The 18,637-nt window shown below is 48.5% G+C and overlaps 1 protein-coding gene across 25 annotated transcripts in view; it reads right to left on the bottom strand.

Annotated features, from left to right (window-relative positions):
• KALRN (kalirin RhoGEF kinase) overlaps window positions 1-18,637 on the bottom strand; it is a 735,103-nt gene that overhangs the window by 62,328 nt on the left and 654,138 nt on the right. For 19 of the 25 annotated variants that reach the window (XM_066240722.1, XM_066240718.1, XM_066240728.1 and 16 more), the window contains 6 exons: window positions 16,568-16,663; window positions 7,103-7,233; window positions 5,291-5,357; window positions 3,484-3,587; window positions 3,225-3,294; window positions 748-834 (listed from right to left, as the gene is read on the bottom strand). In XM_066240722.1, coding sequence (XP_066096819.1) covers window positions 748-834; window positions 3,225-3,294; window positions 3,484-3,587; window positions 5,291-5,357; window positions 7,103-7,233; window positions 16,568-16,663 — 555 coding nt within the window. The remainder of the gene's footprint in view (window positions 1-747; window positions 835-3,224; window positions 3,295-3,483; window positions 3,588-5,290; window positions 5,358-7,102; window positions 7,234-16,567; window positions 16,664-18,637) is intronic. The other 6 variants (XM_066240731.1, XM_066240730.1, XM_066240747.1 and 3 more) reach the window with 1 other exon arrangement.

The raw sequence follows: 18,637 nt of genomic DNA, 5'->3' as shown, positions 1-18,637 counted from the left end.
CTTCAAACCACCTGAGAGGTAGACTTGCCTAAACTGCTAATTTGCTATTAATAATATATAACACACATGATCACCTTCTACATGTCAATCACTTTTCATCCCGTGTCCTCACCGCAGTCCTGGGGGACAAGCAGGGATGGGTTCTCTGTTCTCTCAGCTGCTCCAGGGCCCAGTCGGGAATGAAGGGCTTCCCCTAGGACACAACAAGCCTGGGGTCCTCTACCCAGACCTGCAAACACTCCAGGCAAGGCTCTTCCCCAGGGATGGCTGCCTCTCCTCCAGCAAGATACACACTTCCAGGCTGGGGCAGAGCCAACACTCTGAGGTGCTTGGCCGAGCCTCCGGGAACGGAAGCAGGCTCTGAGGTGACTGCAAGCAGCTTCACAAGGTGGAGGGTCCTCAGTGGGCAGTCTGCAGGGGCTGGGGAGGGCAGGTGTGGGCAGTCTGCCCCGGGCCAGGGGAGGGGGAGCGGAGCTTCGGAGGCAGGCTCTGTGTCACGGTCACCCTGCACACGGAGGCTCTAGAGCAATCCACACACCTGGCCACCTCAGCGCCTCTCAAGCTGAGGGGCTCATGAGAATTTAGCTACGAAGCTAATGGCTGCATGGAGGCAGCTATTCCTGTCCTGAAGGGGCCATCAGTGCTGTGTGGGGCCACCTGTGGATGGAGGCGGGTGGTGTTTCTGAACGTGGCTGCCCTGGCCTGCCTTCCCTCCCCCGCCCCAGGCAGCAGGGCCGAGCGGCTTACTTCGAAGTAGGCGTCGTACTCGGCGACGATGTACTCGGAGCGCGGCTTGTTCTGGCAGTACCACACGTAGATGTGCAGCTTCCGCTCCTGAAAGGCAGGGACAGGCGCTCAGACCCCTGTGCCCCGGGGCACCCCAGGCCCACCCACGGAGAGGGCCAAGGTGTGGCCCACGCCCTAGGCCAGTGGTTCTCAAACGTTTTGAAATAATTGTAGGCACACTATGTACAAATTTGAGAAATATGTTATAATGATTAAGTCAAATATTAAAGAAAAAATATAAAGTCCAAGCATGCTTTTATGGTAATTAAACAAAATAAGTACAACAAAATTAAATTTATTCTGACATTAAAAACATTTTTGCCCTGGCCGGTTGGCTCAGCGGTAGAGCGTCGGCCTGGTGTGCGGGGGACCCGGGTTCGATTCCCGGCCAGGGCACATAGGAGAAGCGCCCATCTGCTTCTCCACCCCCCCCCCCTCCTTCCTCTCTGTCTCTCTTTTCCCCTCCCGCAGCCAAGGCTCCATTGGAGCAAAGATGGCCCGGGCGCTAGAGTGGCTCTGGTCGCGGCAGAGCGACGCCCCGGAGGGGCAGAGCATCGCCCCCTGGTGGGCAGAGCATCACCCCTGGTGGGCGTGCCGGGTGGATCCCGGTCGGGCGCATGTGGGAGTCTGTCTGACTGTCTCTCCCCATTTCCAGCTTCGGAAAAATACAAAAAAAAACCAAAAACATTTTTTTTTTTTTTTTTTTTTTACAGAGACAGAGAGTGGGATAGATAGGGACAGACAGACAGGAACGGAGAGAAATGAGAAGCATCAATCATTAGTTATTCGTTGTGACACCTTAGTTGTTCATTGATTGCTTTCTCATATGTGCCTTGACCGTGGGGCTACAGCAGACCGAGTAACCCCTTGCTCGAGCCAGCGACCTTGGGTCCAAGCTGGTGAGCTTTGCTCAAACCAGATGAGCCCACGCTCAAGCTGGCAACCTCGGAGTCTTGAACCTGGGTCCTCCGCATCCCAGTCTGACACTCTATCTACTGCACCACCAGCTGGTCAGGCCCAAAAACATTTTTTTTTTTTTTTTTCATTTTTCTGAAGCTGGAAACAGGGAGAGACAGTCAGACAGACTCCCGCATGCGCCCGACCGGGATCCACCCGGTACGCCCACCAGGGGCGACGCTCTGCCCACCAGGGGGCGATGCTCTGCCCATCCTGGGCGTCGCCATATTGCGACCAGAGCCACTCTAGCGCCTGGGGCAGAGGCCAAGGAGCCATCCCCAGCGCCCGGGCCATCTTTGCTCCAATGGAGCCTCGGCTGCGGGAGGGGAAGAGAGAGACAGAGAGGAAAGTGCGGCGGAGGGGTGGAGAAGCAAATGGGCGCTTCTCCTGTGTGCCCTGGCCGGGAATCGAACCCGGGTCCTCCGCACGCTAGGCCGACGCTCTACCGCTGAGCCAACCGGCCAGGGCCCAAAAACATTTTGATGTTACATTTTTTGAGTTATGCTTTTTAGAATTAGTAAAAAAAGGGGTTAAAAAATTTAAAAAACCACAAAAAATTATCTTTTTATCTATATAGATACATTCTTAGTAAGATTTAGTAAATTCGGCAGGTCTCGGCACGAATGTGTTAAGTTTTTCATTCTTGTGTTTATGAGGAACATGAGCCTGATGTGTCCTAGCGATTTCTTCAATGTTTGGGCATATATAATATTTGAAAGGCAAACTCTCATTTCCTCATCAATATATTGAAGAATTCCTCTCTTTTTACTCTCAATTGTGTTGAGGGTAGAAAATCCTAATTCACATAAATAGGATGTTGAAATTTATAGTAAAACGTTCAAAGCTTTTTTAGATATTGCCACATGTTCTTCTTTTATAGAATCCAAAGGCTTCAAGAGATAATTCCTTATGTTTAATCAATCCAAAACCCCCACCATACGTATCATCTTAACTTGACATCAAACAAAGATAGAAGAAACTTGCCTCTAGTCTTTCTGGGGAACATGGGGGTAGTGTAAACAATCCAGCACCACAGCTTAACAGCCTTTTGCAACATAATCAGGCAAGTGAGGTGGGGGGTTGGGCAGACTGTCAGCTTACTGCCAATTCCCCACACCTCTATCCCCTAAAAATCTAAACTCCAAAACCCTGTTGGTTTTTTGGTCCCCAACAGGCACATATTTCTCTGGAATACCATAGGGCGCACCTGGAAATCTTCTAGGGTGCACCAGTGCGCCCTGGCACACACTTTGAGAACCACTGCCCTAGGGACACACCAAGGCGGCTTCATATCCAGGATAGAAGGGTAAATGCAGCAGCAAGAGCCTATTGTCCAAAACGCCAGGAAAGCTCAAGGAAAACCTCTCAGAGAAGGGTAGCAAGGCCGAACAGAGGGAAAGGAGGAATGTAAAATGCATGTAAGTGAGCCTGGCGGGGGGAGAGGGGGGGTTGGGGGGGGGGAAGGTGCAGGAAACACTCACGTGTTTAATAAAGAGCTGTGCTAATCTGTCTTGCTCCTGGATACATTTTTCCAGTTCAGCCAGGAAAAAACTGAAAGGAGGGAGGGGATAAAAGAAAGAAGCCACATTCTTCAGCACTGTGTATTTTCCCAAGGCTGGGATAAAGGACAGAAGACTCTTCCCAAACCCTAGCCCCTAAGGGCAGGTGCAGGGGGAGGGTGGGGGGGACGGGGGAGGCCCGGGTTCTTGGGACCGGTCCCCAGGACGATGCAGTACTTACTCTTTATGCCAGTCATAAATCTGGTGAATGTTTCCAAACACGATTTTATCCTTTCCTCGCATGTCCTCTGGGACCCCCTTCTCTTCTATCCTCTTCATGAAGCCCTGAGGGCAGAGGCAGGGAGGGGCTGAGCATTCTCACTAGAACGCTCTCCGGGCAGAGCACCACACTGCAGCCCTGTGTGGGCACCCACTCTGCATGAGTTTGAGGGCAAGGGCTCTGTGGTTGCTCACTGTCTGACCAGGACCTTGCCCTGTGCAGAGGGGGCACAGAGCTGTTATGAATTTCCGGGTCTCTTTTGTCTCCAGCCCCCTTAAGAAAGCAGAACAAAGAAGAAATCACCTGCCCCTCTCCCTTCTCCCCATTCAAGTTGTATGTCTCTAAAGACTCAGAACTAGACATATTTGGCCTAGAAATAAGTCTTAATACATTAATACTTCAGACCTTGTAAAGTGTTATCATGTGTAATCTCATTTCAGCTTTAACCCTGTGAGTAGTACGAACATTCATGTACATCCTCGTGCTTCCTGACCACCCAGAGTACCATTGATTTATTTCAAAAATGTGTAAGGCAACATTAAAAGAAGGTAAATGTATGTTCTTCTTGTTTCCTTAAATTGGTTATAAAACAAACATGATATTAAGTTAATAAAACTATACCTGGAACTAATTACATTTTTTGAAAAAACAAACAAACACACAACTCACTCCCGGTGGTCAGCAAGCATGAAAAAAACTCACTACTCAACGGGTTAAAGTCGAGCGTGGAGGCTGCACAGGCAGCACTCGTCCCTGTCTGACCGAGGGAAAGCCAGGGCACTGGGGAGTTCCGTGACCACGTGACCCGTCCCACCGCGGCACCACTGCCGTCTGACTTCCGGAGCTCAGCCTCCAGACTCTCGGGTCCTCTACCTCCTAGGCTGCTGCATAAGGAGGCTGCGCTCCCCCTGCCCGCCCCACCCTCCCTAGGTGAAGAGAGTAACTTCCATAACTTAGAACTCAGGTCCTCTGGATGCCAGGTCGGTTTGTTTATCCAAGGTTCAGGATAAGCAAACGCAAACCCTGAGTCAGCAGATTTCGTAGGGTGGGGACTTACAGGTCCAACGTGAGCAAACAGCAGATGACTAAGATACCAGACATTCAGTTTTTAGAACTGACATTCTTTTGTTTAAGATATTTAGCAACAGGGCTCTAGGCCATCTAAATTACCCCTTTACTGTCTTAAGACGTTCTCATCCCAGTGTCTAAACCCCCCTGAAGTAAACCGCTATGGAGAAAGAGCAGTTGATTTACTGCCAAGATGACTGGGAACTGTGGGTCTGTCAATCCTGCCTTACTGGTGCTCTTTTCTTTGCCTATCATCTTGGTAGTCATAAATTCTCCTTACAATCTAAGGAAGCATATAAGCCCCAAGGTTTCACAAAAGTGACTGCGTATGCAGGTCAGGCGGCTCTCGGTGTTTCATTGGTTAAGCACCAAAGAAAACCTGAGCTTTTCTGAGACAGAAAAGCTCAGAGACAGAAACTTGGTCACCAAAACAAGGTGGACGGACTCAGCTCCAACTAACAGGCCACAACTTTTGGGTCCCTACCCCCCTCTAAACCTCTTACAATATTCAAGGGAAAAGAGGAAAAAACTAACAAACCTTACCTACATATCCTAGTTCATCTATTACCATTTTTAGTTTCATTTCTGCACATTCCTGGAAAGAGTCAACTAGACACGCTCAAGGTAAAACACTTTGGCCCAGCTAGCATCCAGTGTGCCGAGTGGGGTGACCACAGACCAACCAGAGCCCTCTACTCACCTCCACCACAATCCCCAGGTCCTTGACATAGTCTTTCTCTGTCTGCACCAGCTCGTTCAGGACAAACCTGAGCAGGAGGTTAAGAACAATGAAGGTTCCTCTTCACTGAGAAGCAAGAAATCGTCAGATTTAAGTTCAGAGGAGAGTTCCTCTGCTGCCTTTGTGTAAGACCACCCAGAAGCCCACGCACGGCACCCCCCGGGAAGGTGCATTCTACTGCTCTCCCTACGAGAGGCCAGCACTGAGCGGCGGGGGCCACCGAGGCTGAGGGGGCCTTCCCAGATGGCACGCCGCAGTCAGACAAAGAACGCCACTCACAACCCCGCATTCCGCTCCCTGTTCTCTATGCTTCTGCCCCCCTCACCTGTAATGAACAACTGTACAGACACGGGGCAAAAGAATGACACCCATTTTGGCAAAACTGAGTTAGGAAAGCTTTGAGTCCAAGTGATCAACATGAGACTTTTCTTCTTGCATTTCTGCTCTGTTCTTTGTGTAACAAAGAGAAAGACGTTGGCTTGATAACCAATCTTTGAGACCTCAGAGATACCGACATCAGGTGAAGCTTTTGAGATACAGAAGCTACAATTCTTCAGACAGGTATCCATGGTAACTGGCCGACAGAATCCCCAGTCAAGGCCAGCAAAATAGACTGCAGACAGTCCAGAATCCCAGCTTTGAATGCACACCCTCCCTACCCGCCACCAGACGTGGGATTTAACAACTTCAAGGACATTTGCTTTCTTGGTTTCTTTCTTGTTAAGGAATTCTTCCTCTTAGAGCATTTACTTCATACCAGTTGCTTCCTGGGGGTTTTCTCGTGCTTATAACAAGGTAGGGATTGTAAGCCCTATTGTGTACAGATGAAAACACTCAGGCAGTAGTAGTGCCCAAGAGGACAAAGTGAATGGCAGAGCTGAGATCTGAACCCAGCTGTACAAGAGTCCAAAGAGTCTGTTCTTTCACTGTCACTTGTGGCCTGGGAACTTGCTCCGACAAGCTCTCTGGAGTCCCCGAGGCGTCAAAGCCAAACACTTCTCTTTCTGTCCCGACCATAAAGAGCTGGACACAAAGCGCTGCTGGCTGTGCACGGGGCAGGCTGGGTGTCGTGCGGCTCCCTGGAGTCTGACACGATCATCCAGGTCTGAAAGAGTTTTGCCTGGGGCCACACAACTGCATCTGTGGCCCTAGTAGCAGAAGGGATCAAGTTCTGAGATGTTAAAGAGGGACCCTGCACAAGGGCTGTAACCATTCTGAACCCAGGAAGCAATTCATCTGAAATTCTTGGTCTACATGGCACAGAGAAGCAACCGGATCCCGGGCCTGGGGCCTGGGGCCTGGGGCCTGGGGGCGATGGCGAGGAAGTGGGGAACACACACTTCTTTATCAGCATCCAGCCGCCAGCCATGCCCCTGCCTAAGACACAATCATGTGTTGTAGGCCACAGGAAGGAACTGGCAAGGCCAAATGACAGCAATGAAATATATCTTTAGCACAGCCCGAGTTACTGCTTGGAAGAAAGTGATAAAAGAAAACTCACAGGGAATTAGAGTGGGAACCCGGGGCTGGAAGGGCCCTCTGGAGATGAAGTCCAGCTCTGTCTCCAGGTGGTATTCTTATCTTAAGCTGTCTGCTGGGAGACTGAGGGCTTTCTTGGGATGGAGCCTGGACTAGTACTGCTTGTGGACCCAGCATTTCTTCCCTTGAATGGCTCTCAAATCCCTCTCTGATTCTCCCCACATTTCCTGCGACCCTGGCCCATTGCCCGCTGCACTCATGTGTGCCAGGGTGGGATGAGGGAAAGCCACTTACATCCGGCCTCTCAGGGCCTTGGCCTTCTGCTCCTCTTCCAGGTTTCTAGTCTGGGTGGGCGGGGTCATCCCCTCGTTCAGGAGGCCTGCTGGGTCTTTCAAGCTCCCCTGATATGAGCCTCCTTCCAGGCTCTGAAAGAGAAGAGTAAACAGCCTTAGAGAAGTATACACTGAGACGTCACCTGCAAGGCTGCGTGTCCTCCCAGCCCGGCCACAGGCAACCTGGCAGATCTGTAGCCAAGGCTGTTCTCACTGAACCTCGGTAAAGTGCCAGGAGACCAGAGACTCCCACCTCCCTGCAGTAGGGAGCCCAGCATGCCAGCGGCTCTGGCCATCAGGATGTGCCTGGCGTCACGTGCTGCCTGCCAATTTTCCAGACACCAGACACAACGAAAATTGTCAAAGTGATCTGTCTCTGGGTAAGAGCTCCGGAGTGAGGCTCATCATTGCCACTCTACGCCAAACAAGCGGTGAGAAAAGAAAGTCGTTGTAGAAACACTAAATGCAAATGATAAAGAGGAGGGTAGTGACGGGAAAACTAGTTTGTTCAAAACCATGTTTGTTTAATCAGCTACACTGTTTTCTTCCTGAAGAAGTAAATAGACTTAGTCTTAACTAAAAACATCTTTGCTAAGGTTCTTTACCAAGCACTTTCTTTCATTTATTAATCCCTTTCATTTCTTTTGATTAAGTTGCTACCGGATTGAGAAACATGTAAAAAGGGATGAACCCGGTGCTCTAGATGGAGTGAAGCGTAAAGGATGCTCACCCCAGGTCTGCCGGTGACAGGACAATCTTAAGTGAGACAGCTAAAATTACCCCACACTGAATTCATAAATCAGAACTTTCCTGTGTACAGATGTCTAAGGAATAAAAGTGCCCGCAAAGAACAATCACACGGTGACACGTGGCATTTCATAACGCAAACTGGCAGAAGCAGTGCGGAGGAACAGTAAGACTGAGGACCAAGCCCATGTGAGCGAGCTGTAAACAAAACCAGGGACAAATCCCAAATCTCCACACAAGATGCCCGTGGACAGCAGCTGCCGTGGCTACAAGGAAAGGCTTCCCTTCAGTAGTCTTTGAAAGCATCAGCCCTACGGTCTGAAGTCACCAAGACCAAAAGGTAGCAGGATGGTCTGAATCAACCCGCACTGCAGCATCTGCCATGAGCTCCCTCAGCCGCTGTATTTCAACACAGGTCTAACCGAGGTAGAAAAAAATCCAGGAAAATGAGACAAAAAAGGGACAAGGTGCCCAATGTGAGAACAGGTGGAGAAGATGAAAACTTGAAGCTGAAACATTTAAAGCTCAGAAGAGACGGCAACCTTCTTTCCCCTCACCCCACCCCCAAATCAACAGAACGTGCTAAGGGCCAAACAGGAATTTGTTACCCACACTAGAAACTAGAATGAAGAGGACAGGGTTTATAAGCCTGAGAAAGAGAGCTTCTTTTAACTTGACAGGAAGGTATTTTATAGAACAAGTAATCAACCATGGACACCATTATCCAGAGAAGCAGCACAGGCTAAAAATATAGAAAGGTCAAGAAGAGTTTAGCTAAATTTATAGGTTCAGGTTCTGTAACCAGTTATTAAGAAAATGAGTGTCTGGTGCTGAGGCTTGACAAGCCACCGGACAGGCAGGCTTTTCAACAGCATGTGACATGTCCCTGGTGCCATCACCAGAGACAAGCTCCCAGGCAGATGGATGCAGCTGGTGATTGATCTGATTACATGCCTTTTACTTTCCCTCCCCCCACCCCATTGTGCTGTTACAGCCTTTGTTCTGCAGCCCGTTGGCTGGCAGGATGCTGGCTGCAAGGCCTGGGAAACGGGCTTCTATCTCTGCCTACAAGGCCCTCCTGGGGGACATCCAGCTTGGCATGGTCCGTTCTCAGCTCTTCTGCAGAACACCTGAGGAGTCCAAAGTGGCAGGCAGAAAAACATGTTCCATCTCCTGCCTGACCTGCTGAGAAGCCCAAGTTCTGTTTAGGGTGGAGCTGAGGAGGGCGGAGCTGTGAGAGAGGAACAGGGAAGTAGGGGGTTTGACTAAGCTGTACAGCTGAGACTGCCTCAAATAATGAGGTTGGCTATAAATATAACAATTCACTCCCCACCCACCCCTCCCCACCTACCTCTACCCCCGGTGATTCCCTCTGAGGACTTAGCTCCCTGTGCTAGAGTTGGGACACTATGTGCCACTCAAAGGACCACTAGGGATGATCTTCAATTGTCTGTGCTCCTCCTGGGGTGGGGGGGAGGGCAGGCAGTGGTGGCTGGTGATGAGTGGGGGGCTGTGCACCACACAGGGAGAATTTCTGCCTGCCTGGCCTCAGGTCACAACAGTCTCAGGAGGCAAAGGAAAAGGTGTACAAAGGAGGGAGGAACAAAAGTTGCACAATGGGTGCTCCTATAGTTGCTCCAAGGTCAGATGCAAATAGAATTCAAATGCAAATAGAATTCAAAAAAGTAGACTAAGTGTGGAGGAAGGCTGTCCCCATGTTAAAAATGAGCACATTTCCTGTCCGCTGGATCTTGGATCACATACCCATACAACACCCTTCCTCTGTGTTGGGCAGATAAAATATATTATGTTCACTTTGCTAAAGATGGCGCTACCCATGTGGAAGCCCGTGGCCCAGGTGATAATATTAGTTGTCCTTCCTGCTTGGGATGGGCGAGATAATGTATTGATGTGTGTTGGGGGAGGGCTTTCATGCCAAAAGGTTTTAAAAGGAAGAGAGATCACGTTGTTCCAGGGAACAGTGATTACATTCTAGGAGCCCATGCTGTAGGACAGCAGAGAAAGGCCACGTGGAAGAGGCCAAGAGAAGCAGCCAAGATGGTGGAGTGCTGAGGGAGAAGCCAGTTAGTGCAGAGTTTGTGCAGAGAGAAGGAAGGAGATGGGGAACAGAGGTGAATAAGGCAAGTGAGCTAGAAACCTTTGATTCTAGGAAACCTGGATAAGTCAGTAGCTTTGTGAGCACTGAATGACTGGGTTTTGGAGCCCAGTGTGTGTTTTTACTTGTCCGCCGGGTGCAAGCTAGGATTAAAGGTAATGGCTCACCAGTTCTTGGCTCCATTGTTTCATTACCGTCTGTCCGAATCTAATGCGAACCTGCATGGGCCAGGCAGCTGTGATGGTGGCCATGGATACTGGCTTTACACTCTGGGCTTCTATAACCACCCTCTACACACCCCTGGCACAGCATTCATTGTTCAGTATCGTAAATGATCATTTGTTTGTACTAAAGCAAATGTGTATCTACATGCTGAATATTTGCAAAGTGCTGGAGAAATAAAGATGGATAAGATATGGTTCCGTGCCCTCTGTAATACAAGCAACAATGGATGTTCTTCCAGACAGACAAGGTACCATGGAGGATGAAAAAAGGAGTAGACAGCTCTGTGGTGGAGTGAAAAATAAGAGAAAGGCTAAATGGGAGAGTCAACTTGACTTGAGTCCTGAGAGATGAAAAAGACTGTTGGATAGACCAGTGGGAGGCTATTCCAGCGCAGTTCGGAGTAAAGGATGAACTTGGGCTGCCTGGGCTGCTGAGCGCTGCCTGGTACAGGCAGGGTGTAGGGTGTTAAGTTGAAGAGGAGGTCGGAGGCTGGCAAATAACTGTGGCATGTGAGTTGGGGGTGAGTCGGTGTTGGGGAAAGAAGAGTTGGGAATGAAATATATAGATAACCCTGGAGAAGTATGAATGGGTCAGATCATAAGAAGCCTTGTATGTAGCATTAAGTAGAGACTTTATATACTTATTTATTGATTTTAGAGAGAGGTAGGGAGAGAGAGAAATATCGATTTGTTTTCCCCTGATTATGCATTCATTGGTTGATTCTTTTTTTTTTCCCCATTGGTTAATTCTTATATGTGCCCTGACCAGGGATTGAACCCACACACAACCTTAGCAAATCAGAACAACGGTCTAACCAACTGAACTACCCAGCATGGGCAAGAAGTGGAGACTTTATCTTTTAACACCAATGACAGAAAAATTTTAAGCGGAAAAGTAACACCACTGAATTTAAGTTTTAGACAGATCAGTCTTAATGTTCCTTTTCGTGACTTGGGAAAATGTCCCTGCTATGATAAGTAAAGAAAACAGGCCTTAAATTTTGCATACTCTATGGTTACATTATTTAAAAAGAGTCTAGAAGAAAATATCTCTGAATTTCAAAACTGAATATGTCTAGATCAGAGATTTTCAACCTTTTTCATCTCATGGCACACAAAACTAATTACTAAAATTCTGCAGCACACCAATATATATATATATATTGATGATATGACAAAAAAAAAAGATATAATTTTGATTCATTCACACCAGATGGTTATTGTTGTGTTGGCTGTTGTCATTTTTTTAATCTGACAATCTAAGGGAAGAGGTCAGTGCCCTTGACTAAATAGGTATTGCACGTTTTAAAAATTCTTGTAGCACACCAGTTGAAAATCGCTGGTATAGATTGTTATTACTCTGCAACACTCATCTAACCACTAATATCTTCGCTGGCAAATACTGTGTCCCTGTGCCCAGGGCGTGGTGTATCTTCTGTAAAACCAGAAGATAAAGTAGGACCAGGTTCCCTTTCCCTGCCCTTCACAGTATGTACGAGTTAGCTAAGAGCTAGGTTTGCAGGATGCTTGTATATCGGTTTACAAAGTACATTCACGCCTTACTCAAACTTCATCATAACTCTCTTGAGATTAGATTAGCATTGCTGATAAATGAGATAAAACCCAAGTAGCCTATGACTTGCTCGGGGCTACACAATAAGGAGCAGAGGCAGAGGCAGGACTAAAACCTAGTTCTCCTGATTCCTTAAACACTTACCACCACTATCAGCCCACTTGTCTAGAAGTTTTATTAAAAATTACATAGGGAGCCTGACCAGGTGGTGGTGCAGTGGATAAGAGCATCAGCCTGGGATGCTGAGGACCCAATTTGAAACCCTGAGGTCCCCGGCTTGAGCACGGGATCATAGACGTGACATTAGGGTCAATGGCTTAAGCCTAAAGTCGCTGGCTTGAGCAAGGAGTCACTGGCTCTGCTGGAGCCCCTCGGTCAAGGCACATATAAGAAAGCAATGAATGAACAACTAAGGCTCCACAACTATGAACTGATGCTTCTCATCTCTCTTTCTTCCTGTCTGTCCCTGTCGCCCCCACCCCTCAAAAACAACAACAACAACAACAACAACAACAAAAAAAAAAAGAGAAAAATCACATAGGGAAAGCAGGGGGAGTCAAACTGAAGACAAGACCTTGACACAAAACCTAGTAAAAGTATGTTAGCTTTCTTTGGGGAGGTAGGTGGGCATCCTCTCTTGGTAAACAAAAGCACTGGTTAAAGACCAAGGCTGGCAGGAGAGAACTCAGAAGTGCCCATTCTTGTCTGAAGGGACTTGCCCAAGGACGCTGGGGGCTCCAGGGGTTTTCTCTGCCCCTCTCAGTCCACAGCAGCGGCCACCCTCCAGCAGCAGAGATCACAGCTTCCCAGGGAGGAATCCCTGGGGCATCAAGACCATAAAGCACTTAGGGCAGCTTTGAAACTCAGAAACACAAGGAGCTCATCGTGGCTTTTGGGGAGAGAAAAAGGACCAGGTTAAATCTAAGTGCAGAATTTGGTGCCATCTCTTAAGTAACCAAAACAGAACTCAAGCCTTAGATATAAAAGTCCAAGTATAGTAGATGCTCCTGTAAAATTTCCAGACTCTACAATGAAGGGGGCCTTATTAGTTCTTACACTGAACTAAGATAACTTCCACCCACAGGTGTAGGCTCCTCCCTCTGGAGCAAAATAAGCATTGAGACCAACCCTTGTTTCCCCATGGCAGTGCTCAACTGTTAGAAGACAGCTCTGTCTTCTCTCTCCTAACTCCCCCTCATTCTTAACCTCACTTCCTTCAGCTCTCCTCCCAAAGACACGGACCACACGGTACTGCTTACCTTCTCGGGGACAACTTCCATTGAGTTCCAGAATGTTCTGAAATGCCAGGTTCAAAATCTGATGCATGACTCACACATAACTCATGCCAGGTGTGGTCTGAGAGCACAATGGGGCTGTTACTTCTCTGTGACGGCACATTGCACCTTCAGGAATCCGGCCTGTGACCGCACTGGCTATTTTGGCAGCTGTCACACCATTGCACTTACAGTCAGATAACCCCACACCCCCTGAACTTTTATGGGCTCTAGGTCTCACCCTCTTCTAAGCTAAAGAGCTGCTGAGGGATAGAAATACAGGTCTGGGAGATGGAAACGTGGTTGAGGAAACAAGCCCCTCCCGGGGCTCCATCGGCTCCCCGCGGTGGGCACGGTGGGGATGGGAAGGAAGAGAAAGCAGAGGAAGGACGAGGACTGAATTTTGGTGAGAAGATTCTGAGAAACCAAACCACTGCTCCCTCATTCCTGTCTGTGATACGAGCTTGGTTTGGTGTGTTCAGCCAAAAAAAACCTCTGTAATTCTGGGCTCACTGCAGGTCCTCAAAAAGTAGTTACTGGTGGAAGAAGTTAGAGTCCTTATTATGGTAAACTCACCCCAGAAAGGCTGTTCATCCAACGACCTGTGTTGACGGCCTGTTATCGGGCCTATCCGCTCCACCGCCACCCTACGCCCCTCTCCTTCGGGAACTTGCTCTCCTGGGACTTTTCAATATCTGCACTCACATCTGTAACAGCAGACCCATTGCTCACACAAACTGGAGGCGAGCAGAGACTCCTAAGAGTGCTAAGGTAGGAGAAAGGCCATCCAAAATGTGAAAGACATACAGACTTTAGGAAACAAGGGTCTACTGATGTGAGTATAAGTGCAAAAGGCTCCTGTCTACACTAGGGGAGGGGAAACCGATGTCCTGAATGACAAACTGTCTACCGGCAGATGAAAGAGTAAGTTATTTTTACAAATAACACAACGGCCCCTCTGAGAGCTGTCCCCGCAGGGTTGCTCACAGAGGAATTACTGTGAGTCTGCAGAAGTCGTCGGCCTGGGCTGCACGGGAGCCCTTGTGGAGAAACGAGGTTTGAATGGGGCCCTATTATGCTTCAGAAAAGCAAAAATAAAAGGAAGAACATTCCAGGAATGTGGAATGGGTATGAAGAGATACTTGGAGGGAGGAAAGCCAAATGTGTATTTGGGGACAGTGAAAAAAACAATTCAGAGTTTGTCAACCAGAATGACAAGTGGGTGCCGGAAAGACAGGTTGGAGAAGAGGCTACAGAACATTAGAATTCTGGGCGAGTGTGGATTTTCTCTTAGAGGCCAGTGATTTCCAAACTTTGGTTATATACCTCTATCAGTAAGCATAATTTTGATTATGAATTCCCAAAGCATATATAAATAACATTATAAATTATACATCTGTGCTACTGTATTACCATTGTGTACATATTAAAACATATACAAACCATTTTAAAATGATGAGATAAAGAGATTCTATTATTTTCTTCCTGAATCTCAATAACCCGTCTCATGTATCTGAAGACACCCCACATTGGAAATGACTGCTTGTGTAGTCAAGAGGGAGACCACGATCTTTCTCTGGGGGAGGAGACAATAAACAGTGCCTGTGGAGGACCCAACAGGAGAGCGAGGCTGGGAGGCAGACCAGGGTGGGGGAAGGTCAAGCAACGGACACAGCAATTGTCCAGGTGAAAGAAGGTCAGGGTCCAGTCTCAGGTGGTGAAAGAGAAAATGCACGGGGAAAAAAGGATGATTTTTGCTTGACCAGGCAGTAGCACAGTGGATAGAGCATCAGCCTGGGATGCTGAAGACCCAGGTTCAAAACCGAGGTCACTGACTTGAGCACGCACTCATCCAGCTCGAGCACAGGGTTGCTGGCTTGAGTGTGGGATCATAGACATAACCCCATGGTCACTGGCTTGAATCCCAAACTTGCTGACTTGAAGCCCAAGATCTCTGGCTTGAGCAAGGGGTCACTGGCTCAGCTGGAGCCCCCTGGACAAGGCACATATGAGAAAGTAATCAATGAACAACTAACATACCACAAATATGAGTTGATGCTTCTCATCTTTCTCCCTTTCTGTCTGTCCCTGTCTGTGTGTGTCTCTCTCTAGCACATGCTAAAAAAAAAAAAAAAAAGACTTAAGGTGAAAAAAACCACTAATCAATTGATTGACTTGAGAGCGAGAGAGAAAGGGAGGGTGAAGGAGGGAAGGAGAGAGAGGGAGAAACATTGAGCTGTTGTTCCACTATTTTATGCATTCACTAGTTGATTCTCGTATGTGCCCTGACTGGGGATCGATCCTGCAACCTCGGCATACAGGGATGATGCTCTAACCAACTGAGGGTAAGGAAAGAATATTTAAATGGTATTTGAAGAATGAAGAGGGTGAATGGTCAGTGTGGAGAGGAAAGGAGAACAAGGGAGGAGTGGTTAATATTTTGAAAGGTCAGCGCACTGCCCGGAGAGCAATCAACTCCCAGCAACGGGACAGGGAGAGAAGGCAGGAAACGAACAACTTTCCAGAGTTTGACACTAGTTACTGAAAACACCAGTTATGTTTTTTTTTATTTTTAACTAGGAAGGAAAGTTAGAAGGAAAAGAGGAGTGTCATATGTGTTAAATTTCATTGGTAGTCTAGAAGAGCTTGCATATTTTAAAAGAGAGCTCTTGTAATTAAAATTATCATTAGGCAGTTTTCCCTAGAAAGCATCTATTCTTGTCCTCTCATTCCTGGCAAATGGAGAAGAGTTTAAATGGCGCTGATGAACAGGATTGCCCAACAGAAACCTGGCAGAAGCACAGACATTTATCCTAATGAGAGCTGCAATAAAAACCAAGTGAGCGACATCAATAAGAGCAAAGGAAAGGCAGACGCTTCCAACTGTCATCTTGCACTGACACACTCAAATATAAAACTAGGGGCACAGAGGACCGGCTCCACCCAGGAAGAAGCTGTCTCCTAACGGCACAGGCACCGGCTCCCTTACTGTCCCGTGGTGGGGGGACCCATGCACGTGCGCCCATTCCCCTCCTAATCAGCAGGCTACTGGGGTAAGACTACAAGCTAGAAGGCTCCCTGAGGTGCCCCCAAAACATGACTCAGTGCTGTCAAAGAACCACGAGACATGCTCTATGTCTCAGCAGCAAAGTCAGCTGCAGGGCTAACCAGATGCACGCCAGTCCCTGTTCCAGAGTCTCTTCCCTGGAGGCCAGTGTGGCAGGCTTACAGGGAGGCTATTTTACCTTGAATACTTTTCACCTTTCATCAAGGACACCGTCCCAAAAGAACCTGTTAATTGCCCATGCTCATTCCCAAACAAAGCCCGAAAGGACTGCAGGGCACAGCTTTTTAGAAAGCACCACTGGCTGGAAACAGTCGTGCAGCAGGAATGAGGGCTGGAGCAAAGGGGAACGAGGCCGGTAGGTGCCGGGCCGTAGCAGCCACACACAGGTGAGATGCAGGCAGACCTGCCTCCAGGACCCCCACTTACCAGCTTGCTTTTGACCAACTGTTCTATTGCACTGACAAGGTCTGCCGCAGTCGGTACTTCGGCGGAAGCCTGCCGGGCTGCTAGCAAAGAGGAGGACTGCAAGACAGTGAGCAGCAGAGGAAAAGCAGATTAGCAAGGACTGAGGAATAGCAATTAGGAAGCAAAACAGCAAGTCCAAAGCTCAAGGCAGGCGAGGCAAGCAAAGCTCTATGATTTGAGGTAGATGTAGGGGGTGTGGGTGTGGGCCAGGCCTCCCAGACGCCTTATCAGGAATTCTGCCAGACGGGAAGCAGGGATGGGACTGGGCTCTCCTTAAGCAAGCCACCAAAGGAGCTGAGCAGCAGGTCGCTGAGTTCCCTGGGAGGCCAAGAGTTAAAGGCTGTACCTACTGAGAGCAGTGGGGATGAGGGCGGGGCGGACAAGACTTTGGCCACTACAGGGCTGCCCGTTGCTGCTCTGGGGTATGGAAGGAGTCGAACAACCCAGCCTCCAGTGTGTCCAAAGAAGAGGAATTGTCCTTGCTTTACTCAGATACAGATCTTCACTGTGTCAAGCAAACCTGCTGGGGGCAAGGCACTTAGAGGCCAGAAAACTAGACGCCTCCTCCCTAAGCGCGTGCATGCGCATGCACACGCACACACACATGCACACGCACATGCACACGCACTCCTCCACAAACACAGCTATTTACAGTCAGGCCTCCAAACTGGAACACGGGCAGTAATAAAGGGCTTTAGTAGGACTTGTGTGTCTCGTGCTGGAGCACCGGGAGGCTCTCCTGTTCACAGCGAAAGGAGGCTCAGGCCAAGGGCTCTCTTCCCCATGCACCACAGTAAGGACTGGTCCTGTGACTGCTCGGTCAGTGGTTTGGGGCTCCTGCTCACTGGGGGGGGCATTTCCTTCCTTCTCCTATTGGAGAAGAAGCTGGGGGAAATGATTATCCTCAATGTATGTGCAAACTTTTACCCCCGGCACATCAAAGCAGGGGCGACGGTGTTCCCAGGGCCCAGGACACCTGTGTCCTTAGCCTCTGACACTAATGACTATAGGCATAGAGAGTCGCATGTCCTGGCCATGCTCTAGTTTACAGTTTGTCCCTTAAGTTAGGGGGAAGAGTTTCAAAAGGGAAGCTTATTGTGATCTAATCTAAATGTGAGTTTATGTCTTTGCTTCTGAGACAGGGTTTAAAAAAAAAAATCAAATAAATGTAACTAAGAGAGTTATAAAAACTCTTTATAAAAACACCTCTTTCTCTCCTGGGGAATGCAGGAAAAAAGCTTAAGTCGGTTTGGAAATTCAAGTTATCAGCTTTTGGATCTAGTAATCTTATCCCTGGGAACATTTTCCAAGGGCAGAAGTGAAGAGGACAAAGGCTGTGTGTACCAGCCGATCCGCGCAGCACCCCTGTGGCAGCACCCAGACCAGGCTGCTCGGGGCACATCAGGTCAGCGAGACACTCGGAAGCTAGTCAAATGGTAAGCATGAAGGTAAAGTTAATAGGAAATTGTAAAAAAATAAAATATATGCATATGAACAAATATTAGAAGGAAAGATGGAGAATGAATCATACAATATAACATTCTTTTTACACTGTGGTAAAAATTATTTTTATAAACCCAATGCCATCTGCTAGAAGTTCTGAGGCCCACTACACATGCCAGGAAAACAAAGGCACAGAGGTCAAACAAGCAGGACTGAGGAGGGTGAATGCGTCTAAAAGGCGACTGCTGCCCTCTGCCTAACTTCTGGCTAAGAAAAGTCTGCACAAACATCTTGAGTCAAAATGATTCAGAAACGACTGAACATCCTTCCCCCCCAGACGAGCTGTTTCTGGGGGCATCAGAGGGGACGGGTTCGGGACCTTTACTTGTCTTATGCCAGCTGGCACCTCAGAGTAGCAGCCGCGTGGGACGGCAGATGCTGTGACAGGAGTGTCCTGCTCCCCACTTTCACTGTCACTGTTTACAGAACACTTGACAAGGACAGGCCTCTGGGAACACAGCAGGTTGATTCTCGTCTCCATTTCAAGGTGAAGGACAGGCCCTCCCTCTGGGAATCCAGGATGGGCAC

Source organism: Saccopteryx bilineata, chromosome 8 (genome assembly GCF_036850765.1).
Source record: "Saccopteryx bilineata isolate mSacBil1 chromosome 8, mSacBil1_pri_phased_curated, whole genome shotgun sequence".
NCBI classification, from domain to species: domain Eukaryota; kingdom Metazoa; phylum Chordata; class Mammalia; order Chiroptera; family Emballonuridae; genus Saccopteryx; species Saccopteryx bilineata.
The sequence above is the reverse complement of the archived record's forward strand: the minus strand, read 5'-3'. Positions and strand labels throughout refer to the sequence as shown.